This window comes from Rhinopithecus roxellana, chromosome 9 (assembly GCF_007565055.1).
Source record: "Rhinopithecus roxellana isolate Shanxi Qingling chromosome 9, ASM756505v1, whole genome shotgun sequence".
Classification (NCBI taxonomy): domain Eukaryota; kingdom Metazoa; phylum Chordata; class Mammalia; order Primates; family Cercopithecidae; genus Rhinopithecus; species Rhinopithecus roxellana.
Window position 1 is genome coordinate 124,638,287 of NC_044557.1, and position 16,604 is coordinate 124,654,890.

The 16,604-nt window shown below is 42.9% G+C and overlaps 1 protein-coding gene across 1 annotated transcript in view; it reads left to right on the forward strand.

The window, feature by feature from the left end:
• Positions 1–3,459: 3,459 nt before the first annotated feature.
• Positions 3,460–16,604, forward strand: part of XKR6 (XK related 6) — a 286,508-nt gene continuing 273,363 nt past the window's right edge. The window contains exon 1 of the mRNA XM_030937774.1: positions 3,460–4,714. Within this exon, the coding sequence (XP_030793634.1) occupies positions 3,951–4,714 (764 nt within the window). The 5' untranslated portion in view covers positions 3,460–3,950. The remainder of the gene's footprint in view (positions 4,715–16,604) is intronic.

The following is a 16,604-nucleotide window of genomic DNA, read 5'->3' on the forward strand; positions in this document are numbered from 1 at the left end:
TCTATGAGCTTACTCCTCAGCACTCAAAGAAGTCCTGTTTCTATAGAAGTCAATAAGATACAAGGCACAGAATTGATGAGGGTACCATCCACCTACTCTTTTGAAGCTTTATGTAGGCTCAAACTAGGAAAATCTTATGAAAAATATATAACACAGCCTCTTTGTAACGCTTTTGCTGAGGCCTATCCCCATATTGGAATTGAAGTGTTATGTCTCCTAGTTGCATACCAGCATTGTAATAGGGTCCCTACTTTGACTAACACAGTAACACTAATTTCATTTGGAAGTGCCAATAGCTGCCTGGCCCAGGGCAATGGCAGGGTAAGTAGCAGGCTTTAGAATTATATCTGCCTGGATTCTAATCTATGGGTCCCCTTACCCATGTGACTCTGGGTAACCCATTTGGCAGACCCGAGTCTGTTTTCTAGACCATTAAAATGGGAATACTAATCCTCATGCCTTTTTGGACTGCCATATAATTAAAAGGAGTCATGTATGGGAGACTGTTTAGTACATACTAGCATTCAACACTAACTTTCCTTGTTGCCTTTCTGAAAATAGAGAATTGGGAAGAAAAACCCCAAAGGGCTTCTAAACATTTAAAATTTATGTCACAACTTCTGTATGTTAAAGCTTTCTTACTTTACTCACAGAAGAGGCTCTAAAAATCTATTTAGTATTATTTTACATGTAACTCCAATATGCTTTGTTGTTTGGCTTCTCTGTCTATATTAAAGAGTAAATACAGGGGCCAAAGTTTTTAATTGACTGAATAAATTTAAAAAAGCAGAGATTAAAAAATATTGTTAGAAAAAACCACCACTGCTATCACCACCACCAGCAACCTCAACAACAGTGGTGTGGTGCTTAGCAGGCCGGAGCAGGCACATAAATTGTTAGAGCCTCTTAGCATAAGGCCACTTCAAGGTCAAGTTGTCAAGAAAAGGTCAACTTTCTGCCTAATGTGCAGAGAGCAAGCCAATGGGCAATGTATTTCTTTCACTTTCCCCCCAATTTAACTAAAGTTTTGAGGTATCTCTGTAATTAATGATTGAATTTTATGGAGATTTACATCATAAAATGTAAAATACCATTTTTTTTGGCACCTAAAGGTTAAATTTCAGTTATCTGGAAAATTAATTTGCACTAATGTAATCAATACTTATTGAGTGCCCACTATGTGTTCAGCATTGTGCTAAGTGCTGGCTTACTTAGAACAAAACCCACCCCCAAAATTCTAGGTAAAAATGTGCCATCCAATGCATAGTCCAGATTTATGTTAACTTTTCAGTGAGTCTTCATGAGAAGTTTATTATAACTGATTTTAATTTTAGAGCCTTCTGGGTTCTATAATGTATCCTTCTTCCAAAGAAAGTAGAAGGATAAAATTGTTGAAACAGCAAACGTAAAGTTGAAATCACTTGACCGTCTGATAATCTTATATATCTACTTGAAACTTCAATTGTAATAAACACTTTTGACTCATAAGCTCATTTGTCAGCCTTATATAGTGAGTGTAATTTACTTAGCTAATTTCACTCGTAGATTATGTTCTTTCAGGGCACAGAGAAATAGGAATCATAAATATGCCATTACTGCCTGCTTTTGTATCTCATTTCACAGCCTCATAGCTCAGAGAAAATATATTTGAAAGCACAAATTAATTGCACCTATTTTCTAGAAGCATTTTAAAATGCTTTCTTTTATTAGAGATACCAAATACACTCAGTGATAGAATTTAAGTAGATACATGTTGGTATTATGCAAACATAATAATAACAATGGTAATAATAATAGCAGTTACTCTCTAGTGCTTAACTGCCTATCAGGTATCATATTGAGATCCTTGAAAGGATTACTGCCTTTAATCTGCCCATAAACTTTTCAGAAAAGTCACTGTTGTTATTCCCATTATATAAAGGTGAAAACTGATATTTGAAGAGATAATCTTGCTCACATTATTCATGTTACTACTTTAGTGAAATTGGGGTCCATACTTGGACAACCCTACTCTATATTTATGCCGTGTAAAATGTTATTCATTCAAATTCAGCAAAGAAACGGAATCCCATCTATATGCAGAAATAATCTTTACCTGCTGGCCTTAAGTTTTACTACCATAGGGAGTATGAGGCTTCAATCATAGCATGAAATACACGGATACAGTTATATGGCTTGTTTCTAAAAGTTGATTTTGCAATCACTCCCTTCTTCCCAATGTATGGGAATAAAAATTCACTATTAGTACTTTTTCTAAAGTCTTCAGAGATTTTATACTGGCATGTATACTCATGAAAAGCTGTGTCCTAAAATGTAGTATCCCCATCTACCCTGCCACTCCCAAAATTCATAGGTGCCATAGTATTCAATAGTATCAAAGTAACTATTGAAGCTGCCAAAGGCACCTTTCTTCCATAGAACCTCCAGCCATACAAATATTACCTAATTTGTACTCTTAACATTCTAAAGACAGTTATTGGCATTATTAGAAGACTTTATTGAAGGGAGAAGTAGACAGAATCACAAAAATGAGTTCAAAAATCTAGGGAGGTCAAGGAGAAAATCCAGGGACTTTTTTCCCCCTCATTCTTTTTTTTAACTTCAAAATGTTCATTTCATCTGATCAGGAACAACTGTAACCATGTAGCTTGCCCTATTTTGGCTATCTGGCTTCAAAAATACTTTCACTGGAAGATCATTGTAATTCAAATCCATTCGGTGCTGATTCACTTTTGTAATTTGTTAGCTAAGTTTAAGTAGTGTATCCTGCACCTACTTTAATGATATAGCACACTGATAATATTTTTTCCTCATTTAAAGCCATGTTTACCCACAGCACCTTAGCACCAAAAAAATTCTAAAAGGCACTTCTTACACATTTAAATAACCTGAACAAATAATTGATACAGGTTAAGCCCTGGCTAGTTCTGCATTTTCCAAATTAAGATCACAGAATTTAAAAATTGCATATTAAAAAAAAACTTGGTAGAATATATTTCCATAGGGCAGAAAAAACATTCAAGGTCACAATTTCTTGCTCCAACATGTAAGACACAACCAGGCTGATTTCCAGTTGAATTTTGCCTGAAGTTTTCTTAAGGGAATGATGGAAACTTTATTACAAAAGATGGTAAAGTTGTCAGTGACAGAAAAATCAGGAGGTCAACAGAGGTAAGAGAAGAGGAGAGGTATCTAAATGGAAGTGAGAATCAATAACTTTCTTGTGAAAATCTGACTTATGTAATTTTTAAAGACCCTCAAAATAAGAGAAGAAAAGAGAAATTTAAAAGAAAACAGAAACAGCCAAAGAGGTGAGACACAGACATTTTGATTGGGGGGGTTGTCTAACTACACAATGAGGTCATCCCATCTCCCGGAAGTGACACGTAATCACCTGCTTTGCACTAGCTCCGCCCCTTCCCTCAAAGGTCCCGCCCCTCCACCAGCAGCCAGGACGGTGTTAGGGGGCGTTTCTCCAGGCGGAAAGCTGTGAGCTGCGACGCTGAGGAAGGGGACCCCAAAACGTCTGGCACTGCCCCCTCCAGGGATCACTTTGGACCGCCTCACTCGGCCCAGCCGGATTCTGAAACGCCGAGGGGTCAACCTGATGGGTTTCGGGGTCAACGGAAGAGGGGAAGGGGAGCCCTGGCGGGGAGAACCCCCCGGTCCCCCGCCCAGCAGCTGAGGCACAGGAGGGCGGCCATCTTGGCCGGGAGGGTAGGGCTGGGGAGCTGCGGGCGCCGTGCGATTGGGGGGCTCGCCCGGAAGTGACGCCAACTACCCGGAAGCGGAGGGGGTTCCCTGGCCCACTCCCCCCTCGTTCGTTTGCTCCCCCGCTTCCTCCCCGCCCCCCTTCCTCTCCATTCGTTTCCCCCCCTCCCCGTTCCCTGCCTTCTTCCCCCCCCCGCCGTCCCTCCCCCCCAACCTCCGGAGCTGGGAAGAGAGTCAAGATGGCGGCGAAATCCGATGGCGGTGGCGTGGGGGTGGGCTTCGCTCAGCTGCACAACCTGGACGAGGCGGTGGGCAGTGGCGGCGAGGAGGACGGGGAGCCCGGGGGAGGCGGCTGCGGCGGCGGCGGCGACGGCAGCGAGCCCGAAGAGAGCAGCTCGCTGCACATCTGCCACTGCTGCAACACCTCCTCGTGCTACTGGGGCTGCCGCTCCGCCTGCCTGCGCTCCCTCCTGGGCAAGAAGCCGCGCCGCAGCGCCGCCGCCGACGGGGGGGACCAGCCGCTGCAGCCTCCCGCGGCCCCCGGCGCCGACCGCCAACCCCCGACGCCCTCGGCCGCGCGGCCAGAGCCGCCGCCGCCGCAGGTGGAGCGGCCGTGGCTCGACTGCCTGTGGATCGTGCTGGCGCTGCTGGTGTTCTTCGGGGACGTGGGCACCGACCTGTGGCTGGCCCTCGACTACTACCGCAAGGGGGACTACGGCTACTTCGGGCTGACCCTCTTCTTCGTGCTGGTGCCGTCGCTGCTGGTGCAGAGCCTGAGCTTCCGCTGGTTCGTGCAGGACTACACGGGCGGCGGGCTGGGCGCCGTGGAGGGGCTCAGCAGCCGGGGCCCCCCCATGATGGGGGCCGCCTACGGCCACGTCGCGGCCCGCGGCGTCCCAGGCGCGGGGGTCCCGGCCACGCCGGGGGCGCAGCGCCTGTGCCGCCTCTCCGTGTGGATCTGGCAGTCGGTCATCCACCTGCTGCAGATGGGGCAGGTGTGGAGGTAAGAGCACTGCGGGGTGGGGGCGGGCCGGCCCTGCGGAGCCCCTCTGCCCTCCCGGTGCTTCGTGGGGCGGCCCCTCGGACGGGCCCAGCGTGGGGGGCTCGAAGGAGGGACCGGCCGCGTGCCGCCCCTGGCGTCTCCAAAAGACCAGCGTTTGATCTGGATCCCTGGCCACGCCTTTGGCCCGGGGAGGCCGAGACCTGCTGTTGGCCCGTCCTCATCCCCGCTTCGCACTCGGCAGGGCCCCTGCCTCAGCCCGCCCTCCCCGTCTCCTCTGCAGACCTCCGTTCCCGGGCGCCTTTTTTCCCTGCCTCCCGAGGTAACTAGCTGCAGGCGCCCTGGGCTGCACCCCACCTCGCGGCCCGGGGAAGCCTTCCCTCCTCCAGCCGCTGCACTCGGGTTTGTTCCCGGGTGAGACATCCTTCCCTCTTCCCCCGTTCTCCCTCTGCAGTGGCCTGCGTGGGGCCCTGTGGAAAAACCCTCGCTGCCGCCTGCGAGCACTCCTGGATTCCACGCCCCTTCCCCCTCCTGCACTCCCAGCCCCTGTGAATGACTCCAAACCGCTGCTCTCCCGAAAGGAAAAAAGACTTTTTTTTTGGTTTGCTGGATTAGACGTGTCCTTTTCTTAGTGACAGGTAAAAATGGAATAAAGTGTGATGGGCGCGAGCGTTTGGTGTTAACTCTCACCTCCAGAAAACCAGTTAGCCACCTGGATACCTATTCTGGGGGAACGATGTTTTTGGTAGCCAGGCCAGTGCGTAAGTGATTTATATTTACACAAGACCCAGGCTTGGCTTTGCGGCCCTTTCTCCTTTTGTAAATTTCCCGTGTGCCAGTTCAGTCCCTCATAAACCACTTGCAGGTGTTCTTTCAGCCGGGCGCCTTCTTCACTGACTGCCTCCCTGGCTAAACTGAGGAAATGAACCCATTCACAGCTGGGTACATCTGTGGCTTCTTACTTAAATTAGCTTGTGTGTATTCTGGAAACAGTGAGTTGCAGGTGAAAGCATTTGCGAGAGAAAAAAATCTTACTGAAGATAAATTACACGGGGGCAAGCTCTTCAAGTGCCTGGCTTCTATGAGAAGACATTTTGCCTAGGCTGCCCTGACTCCTAGCCTAGTAGGAGATTTTAGGCACTTAATAGTTCAGGTAACATATCCAGGTTAGCTGAAATAAAATCTGCTGTCTTTTTAATGGTTTATCCAGATCTCTATGTGGAATTTATTTAAATAAAAACGTTTCGGAAAGCATAGGATTGAATTAAGTCAAATCACGAGAGTAGATGCAAGAACTTTGTCCTGCTGGGTTTACATGCAAATTCAGGCTAGGGGAAGTGAGGGTGGTTCTGTAGGCCCTGCACCACCCAGAGTTGTTTACTGGCCGTTCTAGGCTGAACCAAACAGCTTTTTGTCTAGCTGCATTTGTCTGCAGATAATTTGTTTCCTGCTGATAAGTTTATAAGAAGTGAGAGAATAAAATAGGAAAAGTGCTGATTAACTTTTGACTGTTGTAAGCATAGCTTGGGGTCAAATAAAATTCTGAAATATGTTTTAAATTTGAAATCTAAATTCCCAAACACCCACACACTCAAAGTCATACCGAATTAAAGGTAGTGTGTTTGGTATTGGAGATACCTTTTTTTTGGGGGGGGGGGGCGGGGGAGGGGGGTGGTTTCTGGTAGTTAAGATGCCAGGAATGAAGCGGGGGAGGAGAGATTTTAACATACCAGTAGAATTTAGTAGCATGTACTGGTCGGCTTCTGCTGAACAAGCCGAAGTCAACTATCTCCATGAGGTAAACTTCTAAGTGTGGGCAATAAAAATGTTGGTGTCAGGTTAGAATTCCTGAGAGAACTGTGTCTAGTGGAATCTGTCCTGGACACTTATTAGTAGTAAGCTTTGAGACAGAATGAAATTGGAGTAGAATAAAATCCCACCTCCATTCACCTAAACGTTAATTGTTTATGGGCAAAGTGGAAGTCCAGATTTTAGGGCAAACTGAAAAGTACATTTAAAATGTCAATTTAGCTTTTGTAGTTGTATGTGGGGTAGTATTTTTTTTCTGATCTTAACTTTCATCTGCAGTGATATAAAGTGCCTGTGACTTTACTGTCTAGTTTTTTTACATCTTTTTTGAAGATTAGAGTATATCTCTAAATATTTCCCAAAGTTAAGTTATTAAAAGACATGCTAATTTTGGTAAGTTATTTCTTCTAACATAGCTATACTTCAAAAGCAGTATTTACTGAGGAAGGATTTTATAAAAAATTTTTTTTTCCCAGTTAGATGGTTTTGCTTGAAATACTCCAGGAGCAAGGTCTGCTGTTTTAATACCTACTAGCCATGTTGTTTGCATTGAAATCATTCATATGTAAAAGCTTTAGAGGAATTCTAGTTTTAATCTTTTGGCAAGCAATTGCTTGTCAATGTGTGTCAACATACATCATCTCTATTTTTATTGAAGATCTTTTGGGTTTATAGTTGTTTCCTTAATCATATTTGCTGTTGGAACTTTGCTTTCTCTTATGGTCACATGACATAAAGGTTAAGATCTAATATTTCTATCATTTGGTTTGGGCTGCATCTCTAAGAAAAGATGTCAGTGAAGTTGTACATTGTCAAAACTGATTCCATTAAACCATGAATACTTGTGTCTTCAGATTTTTTAAAATGTAAAATTATTTGGTTCTAGCTTGGACAAAGCACAACACCTATTTAATAAAAGTTAGTTTCCCTCGATATTAAGATGGGGCACTTCTGTGCATCTTGCCATTCCTGTCAAGATGGCAAATACTTGACGTCTTTTATCAAATGACTTTATAGAATGTAAGAAAATGTTTTTGGCTGGGCTGAAATTGGAGCATGGAAGAATGGTTGTCTGTAGAATGATGTGGCCCCGGGAACCTGCTTTGCAGAGCACTAGTGTGTGATTAAGGTCTTTTTCATGCATGCCTTACTCCCACTAATTACTAAACATGTAACAACCTCTGTATAGCTTGATGTGCTTTATTTTTCAGGTGCTTTTCGTGGGGATAACAGGCATATGAATCACGTATTCCAGGAGCATGAGTCACATTGGGCTTCACTTTTGTACAATGTGTTGTTAATAGAGAGCATTTTCTTGGAGGGTTTGGCTTTAGGAACAGTGGGATTTAGTTCGCCTATTGCACTGATGTGTGCAAGTTTTCCCTCCAGCTATTGTCCTTTCTCTGCTTTTGTGTTACTTTTAGAGGTTGCTTAGTGCATTGTCAGTTCTCTTCAGCCAAGAAGCAACAGTTATGTGACCAAAATGTCATGGCCACATCATTAATCTCCCATTTAATGAATATAGTTTTATGTGTTTGTTTGCACCCTTCTATTTCAGAGTAAAAGGAATTTCCTTCTTTATACGACTTGCCATGTTTAAGAGGATGGTCAGTGGTTCTTTCTCTTGTGAGGTGGGATGTGGTAGAGGGCTGCCTTCAGGGGAGTAAGAGGGAAAAGGCGTTTTGCATTTTATAATGGCACCGTCCAGCTGAGCAGTTCACAGCTCTGTTTTAGGGTTGTTTTCTGATTTGAGACTGGTGCAATTTGGATATGCAGCTCTCTACACAATCAGCTGTGAATGTTGCTGGGCTGGTGAAGACGCTTTATTATTTTTTTAATCTCTCCCCTGCCCTCCTCTCTGCTCCTCTGTGTAGGGATACTTAGTCTATTATGGGTCTTTGTTCATGTTGAACATTTTAGAATAGTGGTTCTTAGTTCTGGCTGAGAATAGAATCTGTTGCAGCCCTTAAATAGAAAAGCCGAGGCACTGCTGGGCCTGCTGAAGAAGACTCCCTGGGGAGGACCTAAGAAGTCATAGTTTTAGAAGACCCACAGGTGATCATGTGGGAACCCCACGCTTGAGAAACACTTTAGAACTGGATTTCAGGCTTATTCCATTTGGAGAGGAATATTAGATTTGTGTTCTTAATAAATATGATGGCAGAATTGGGAAAGGAGTGATCTGGTACCATTCAGTTTGCCCCCTGGATAACACCATAACGGACGACTTTACCTTGGGAGCATGAGTGTCTCGGGCTACTCAAGGGGATGCCCTAATGGTACTCTGTGTTTTCTGTTTTTGTTTTTGTTTTTTGTTTTTTTTTTTTTTTGAGCTCAAGTATTAATTTCATTCTGAAAGAATTCGTAAATTCAAAGCAGTCTTCTCTTTGCCTTTTATGAGATACAAATAATGTTTATGTTGCGTGTGAAAGGTATAATAATTCTGTTTATATCTGAAACGAATCTGTTAAATAGGCTTGAGGAAACATAACTGGGATTATGAGTGGTGTTGGGATAAGTGATCTGTAATGTCCCTCTAATGCTAAGGTTTTGTGGTTTAAGAATGGTAATATTCAGTATTTAGATACGTACAAATAAGGAAATTCATGCGGCCAGGGTACCATCATAGACACATTAATAGATTGTATACTTGTATTTGTGGGGTGTGTGGGTGTGTGAGTAGAGAGAGAATGAGTTTTATATTCTTATTAATGGGTGGGAATCTCATTGTAAAAATAGCATTTTTTTTTTTTCATTTTATCCATAAGCTTAATGGAATTCTGGTTAAAAAGAAACTCAGTGGGAGGGCGAGGCAGGCGGATCATGAGGTCAGATTGAGACCATCCTGGCTAACATGGTGAAACCCCATCCCTACTAAAAAATACAAAAAAAATTAGCTGGGTGTGATGGCGGGCCCCTGTAGTCCTAGCTACTGAGGAGGCTGAGGCGGGAGAATGACGTGAACCCGGGAGGCAGAGCTTGCAGTGAGCTGAGTTTGTGCCACTGCACTCCAGCCTGGGCAACAGAGCGAGACTCTGTCTCAAAAAAAAAAAAGAAACTCAATGGGATTTTTCTGAGGGGAAAGTTGGGTAAAATTGATCTGAGAAAAGTATAAATGAGTTTGAGTAGTCAAAAAACTTTGAAGAATGTTGAGACTTAGCCGATCAGGAAGTGGATGTGCTATAATGTGTCAATAATTAGACCAATTAGCAGAGAAATTAAGCAGATAGTTCGAAGGAGAATAGAGTCTATACGTATATTGATACGTTTGTGAGAATTTAGTACATATTAAAGGTGGCATTGCTAATCAGTGGATGGAAAAAGAATTATTTAACAAATGATAGCAATCGAATATCCAGTTGGAAAAAAAAATGAATCTCTACCTTAGGTAAACAGAAGTGCTAAAAGAATGAAAGGCGTAAACATAAAGTGTTAAACTGTAAAAACACTAGGATGATTATTTTTTATAATGTTGCAGTGGGCAAGACCCTTTGGTACCATCAAGGAAAAGAAGGAGCAGATTTAACCACATGAAGTTGCCTCTCCTGGTTTCTTCCCTTCTTCCTCCTCCCATCTGAAAAATCCAGAAATACATGCTTAGCTGTGAGGGTAAGTGGGCTAAATTGAGACAGAGATACTTCCTGTAGGAGAATAAATAAGAAGAGAACATCTCTGAAGATTTATTGTTTTTGTGTGAATAGTAACCCTAAAAACTTGACATTTGTGGTAAATTTTCAAGGGAAGGGGATGAAAAAATGGCATGCTTTGGAGCGAAGTTGCAACTGGTGATGCAGCATAGTATTTCCAGAAGGATCCAGAAATGAAGTATCAAAATCTGTATTGTAAGAAGGCCAGAGCCCCTGAAATCTAGCAGGCAGGTGTGCCTACTAGAAGTCACAAGTTGTTCATTTCTGTCTTCAACATCATTGGATACTATAGACTTACTCATAAGGTCAGTTGCCTAGTCAGGCTTATGCAGTAGGTAGATTCTGGAATGTTGGAAAGATTCTGTGGGATGGAAAAATTCTGTGGGATGCAAAAATAAGCTGTGTCTCCGATGTTGCCATTTTCACCCCAGGATGATTTGCTTTACAGCATGCTGTCTGCAAATAAATTTGTGGTTAAAATTTTAGTTTACTCCCCATGATGTGCTCTTCATCTAGTTTCTTCTCATCAGAAATTCTGGATTTCTTATTTGCCTTTTAAAAAGTAAAACTTTTAAAAAAATTTATGAAAATATACCCTCATTTAACAAGTTCAGTGACTTTTGACTAATTGCCTAAAGACAATCCACTGCTTACCACTATTGGAGATATTTAAGAAAAACACAGGACATAGCCTGGTATGAAGGGAATGACTGTTGGAGTTAAGAAGTCAGGTTTGTCACTCTGCAAGTTACAACCACTGGCCTCAGTTGCTTCATATTTATCAAACAAGGAGTTAAGTGGATTGATCTTTAATGTCTCTTCAATGTAAAAAAGTTCATTATGCTACAGGTATTTGTGCTTTGAAAATAGCTTTAAAGAGGAAATTTCAGTCTGGTTTGATCAATTAAACTATTTTTAAAGCAAGTGTATATGTCTCCTAGGTGCTGATTCAGAGTAGAGAGTTCTAAGTCCTGCCATGGATTGTTCTGACTTACTAAACAAATTCTCATTTTGAGTTACTTACCTACCTATAGGGACATTTTGTAGATCTCATTAGTTAATGTCAAAATTTATGGCAGACTAAACTTACTGAGAAACTTGTGCTGACTTTATCAGCTAATTTTGTGAATTTGCAATTTCGGCTAAAATTAAACTATATTTTTCAGTAGTCTTTTTTTGTCATCTGTTTTAAATTTTTACTGGTAGATTAAGCTAAAGCAATATATGCATATCTGTTTAAGCTATGTATTTTGGAGGTTTTTCTGAATTGTTTACCAAGGTTAATTTCTTTTGTGGGGGGTCAGAACCTTAAAATTACGTACTGTAATTTGTTGTTTGAGATGTGTTCTTTAACTTTGAAAAGTTAGTGTTTGTAAAACAATTTTTTTTTTTAGTGATGCTATCATGTCACTTGAGCTCTTTTAGGAAATAATTCTGTTAAGTAGTCGAATTTTTAGGAAAGATGGAATTTGCTTAGAGAATTCAGTGGATATTGTTACAGTGACAATATAGTTCTACATAAAATTTCAACATTAGAGTTTTCATTTCTGTATTTCTAATGTGGATAGATCTTAGTATATTGCATATTTTAATATAGCTTAAAATATACTACTGCACCCTATGGTATTTTACAGATTGCTAACAAAAAATTTCTTCTCATTGATCTCTTTTACCTTGGAATGTTAAACAAGTGGTTTTAAAAATAATTTTTGTTTTGAATGGAGTGTTTTCGTCTTCTTAGTTTAAATGAGGAAGCAATTTCTGTTTTATCTTGGTCATTGATTTAGAGCATGGACTGTGCTCATCATTCACTTCTAGGAAGAAATTAGAATATTCGGTTCACAGAGAGCTACGTACTGTTTTCTTCACAACCCTCTTGGAGGAAAGGTAGGGTTGATAATTACGGCTTGCCCTGGCCAGACGCTTTCACTCATGGGTAGGTGAGCTAAAACATTAGTATCACCATGATGCTTCCTTTTCTTTCCATCTTAAATACACTGAACAAATGAGGAGAGGCAGCAGTTTTGAGGAAGATGCCAAACCCATAGCTTGGGAAGCTTGCCAGTAAAGTCGAGCAGGCAGGGCAATCCAGAACTCAGGCCCTTCCAGAGGGCAGGCACCTGACTTTCTCACTTCAGCTGTGTTTCTTCAAGTGTGGCAGAGACTCCTGTGTTAGGAGAGTGCACGGGGCCATTAACATGCGGATTGCAGGCCTTACTACAGACTTCAGGATCAGAGCCTCAGGAAGTTGGGCCAGGGAATGTGTATTTTTACCCAATTTTTATTATTGAAGCTTTTAAGCACACAGGGAAATAGAGCAGTATAATGAATACCTGTTACCATTCACCTGGCTTCAGTAATTTTTTTTTTTTTTAAGAAACAAGATTCTCACTCTGTTGCCCAGGCTGGAGTGCAGTGGCGTGAGCATAACTCCCTGCAGCCTTGAACTTCTAGGCTCAAGCAATTCCCTTGAGTCTGCCTCCTGAGTAGCTGGGGCTTAAGGTGTGTGCCACCACACCTTGCTCGTTTAAAAAGATTTTTGAGCCGGGCGCGGTGGCTCACGCCTGTAGTCCCAGCACTTTGGGAGGCCGAGACGGGCGGATCACGAGGTCAGGAGATCGAGACCATCCTGGCTAACACGGTGAAACCCCGTCCCTACTAAAAATACAAAAAAATTAGCCGGGCGCGGTGGCGGGCGCCTGTAGTCCCAGCTACTCAGGAGGCTGAGGCAGGAGAATGGCGGGATCCCGGGAGGCGGAGCTTGCAGTGAGCCAAGATCGCGCCACTGCACTCCAGCCAGGGGGACAGAGTGAGACTCCGTCTCAAAAAAAAAAAAGAAAAAAAAAAAAAAGATTTTTGTAGGCCAGACACGGTGGCTCACACCTGTAACCTCAGCAATTTGGGAGGCTGAGGCGAATGGATCACGAGGTCAGGAGATCGAGACCATCCCGGCTAACATGGTGTCTCTACTAAAAATACAAAGATTAGCCAGGTGTGGTGGCATGTGCCTGTAGTTCCAGCTACCCAGGAGGCTGAGGCAGCAGAATCACTTGAATCTAGGAGGCAGAGGTTGCAGTGAGCTGAGATTATGCCATTGCACTCCAGCCTCAGTGACAGAGCAAGACCCCATCTCTAAAAAAAAGAAAATATGTATATATATATATGTGTGTGTGTGTGTGTGTATTTAACACATATCCTATCCTGATGTTGCACCTCTAAAAACTTCACCTCAAATATGAAATATTTAGAATAATTCTACAAAGCTACAGTATCATTGCACCTAAGAAAATTAACAGTATTTCCATAATTTTCCTTAATTCTGTAAAATCATCTAATAGCTGCTTTGTACTCAGATTTACCTAGTTTTTGTCCCCAGCAAATTTATTTGTGGGTTTTTTCTACCCTTCAAACAGGGACTTAGTAAAAATTTATGAATTACGTTGCTGTTTCTTTAGAAGAGCCCCTCTCCTTTTTTTTTTCTCATGACATTGACTTTTTTCCAGGGTCCAGTCCAGTTCTCTTGTCTGCTCGTATTTTTGCGTTGCCTGAGTGTTTCTTCCAGGTGTCGTTTGCACTCTGTATGTCTAGTAAACTTGAAGTTGCATCTAGGGGCTGAATTACATTCAGGCACAAATTTTTGTCAGAAGTACTGCTTTCTTCATATTTGCGTCATATCAGTAGGTGCCCCATACCTGTTTTGTCCCACTATTAGTGATGCTAAGTTTTATCCCTTGGTTAAGGTTATGACTGCTAGATTTCTTTATATAAAGGTAGTTTTTCCCTTTGCTATCAGTAGGTAACTGGGGAGTCATATGTTAGCAAAGTGTCAGTGTCTTCTTTCCTAAATACCCTTTACCTTATGGTTTTAGTGTCTGTTGAGAATCCTTGCTGGAATCAATTATTATTTGTTGGCGGTGGGGGCTCCCTGGTAATTCTAACCTTTAAGGTTTGATAGCCACTGCTGTCATATTAATAGAGCTAGGAACTGAGTTATCAGGTCTGTTGAATGGGTTGCCAGTAAACAGTTAATGAGTTTAAGCTTCATGTTCATTTTAGAGAAACTAAGATAAATAAAGTGCCCCCTAAGGCCCCCTATGTCCTAGTTTACTTGTTGGAGAGGACATGTGTGTGATACTTGCAGTAAACTTGAGGTGAGCCCTGCTAGTGTGTTAGAATGTATGACAAAAATTCAAGCAGAGTGGAGGAGGCATAGAGAAATTAAGGAGGAAAGGAAACTATATTGGATATTCTGTTTTTATATACATTGTCTCACTTAATTTTTACAAGCATTTTGTGCCCATTTTATAGACGAAGAAGTGGGTTTAAAGTGATTAAGTAACCTATGGCACTGGTGGAGGCAACTCTTGAAGCCAGAGCTCACCAGGCTGTGGGTGGGACAGAATTAGTTTGCTTTGCTCTGGGACGTTGTTGTCTGGCTTATTGAAGATGGAGGAATGATATTCTTCAACCCCTGGGGCCTCTTGGTATATAAGCTGAGGTTCTTTGAGACCTCTGATGTCTAGTCTAATGTATTAATATTAAACTCTGCAGAGCTTGGGATAGGCTTGTAACTCTTGTAGTTGATTGTAACTACTGATGAATCAAACAGCTGAGTAATATTAATACCTCTGGGTCTGTGTCTTAGGACATAGTTTTCAGTACTTCATTCTCCGTCTCAGGGTAGGTGCACCTTTTGACCCTGTGACTTTCACATTACAGAAAGGAATATGTAGGTTTGGCATACCCCACAGGTCCCTTGTAAATACTGCACTCAAATATGTTGGTTCTCTCTTGACCTGTTGGAAACATTGAGAACAGCAGTTGTATCCCGAGGTTATAAGGAAGCTCTCTCCTCTCTCCTCCCCTCCCCTCCCCTCCTCTTCTCTCTTCTCTTTTCTTTTCTTTTTGTGTGACAGTTTCACTCTTGTTGCCCAGGCTGGAGTGCAATGGCGCAATCTCGGCTCACTGCAACCTCTGCCTCCTGGGTTCAAGTGATTCTTCTGCCTCGGCCTCCCAAGTAGCTGGGATTACAGACATGAGCCACCATGCCTGGCTAATTTTTGTACTTTTAGTAGAGACAGGGTTTCACCTTGTTGCTCAGGCTGGTCTCAAACTGCTGACCTCAGGTGATCTGCCCTCCTCGGCCTCCCAAAGTGCTGGGATTACAGGTGTGAGCCACTGCACCTGTCCAAAGCCACTGTTTTCAAACCTTGACTGTGCATTGGAATCACTTGAGGAGCCGGATATTTGGGATCTCCCGTAAGAGATCTGGGATGGGCCCAAGAATCTATATATTTAAAAAATCTAGGTTTTCAGAAAGTTCCCTAAGCAGTACACAGGGATGAGAAGCAAAGTTGTGCAGGCTGATTTCTATCAATATCTACGAGTTAGTTATCAAGGAGAAGGAGCATATGCTAGAATGACTTGGGAATTTGTTTTTTGTTTTTGATAAACTTTTTAGCACTAGGCATCTTAGATTTAGGGGCGGAATGGATAAAAGAAGGTCTGCAGGTGATTCTAATGGGTTACCAGTTTTTTTTGTTTTTGAGACGGAGTCTCTGTCGCCCGGGCTGGAGTGCAGTGGCCGGATCTCAGCTCACTGCAAGCTCCGCCTCCCGGGTTTACGTCATTCTCCTGCCTCAGCCTCCCGAGTAGCTGGGACTACAGGCGCCCGCCACCCCGCCGGCTAGTTTTTTTTGTATTTTTTAGTAGAGACGCGGTTTCACCGTGTTAGCCAGGATGGTCTCGATCTCCTGACCTCGTGATCTGCCCGTCTCGGCCTCCCAAAGTGCTGGGATTACAGGCTTGAGCCACTGCACCCGGCCTGGATTACCAGTATTGAAACGTACATGGGAATGGTGAGAAAATCCGAGAACCTTGTAACGGAGAAGCTCGGTGCCAGAAATCCTAGGAGAGGCTGGGCTGGCAGAGGTGGGGCCTGGGGTCTGTGGACTTGCACAGGGCAGGGAGGGTTAGATGCTCCGCTCATTATGATTCTGCATCAAAATGAGCAGAACTCCAAATCTGTCATTTTGTTTGGTCATAAGGAAAGCAGCTTTTGAGTAGTCAACTGAAGAGTTATAAATCACCCTACACTGTACATTTAAAAGATGCCATTTTGCCTTCAAAGGTGAAGAAAACTGAAGGAAAAGATGGCGTCTTCCAATAAAGGAATTCTGTGTTCAGAGTTTGGCAATCAAGTGGTTTTGGTTGCGCCTGGAGGGTGATGGTATATAGGGCTGTGGATTGGAAGGAAAGATAAACTACAATAAAGGACTCATTGCTCAGTTTGCAGATTAAACAAAAGTTGTCAAAACATAGCTGAAGTTAGAGACAATCACATGATGAGTTTGGAAAAACAGAGAATTTGAATGTGTTTGTAGCATTTGTGGACTGTGTTTGGGGTGTCCACTATTTGATAGGGTCTGCATAATTTT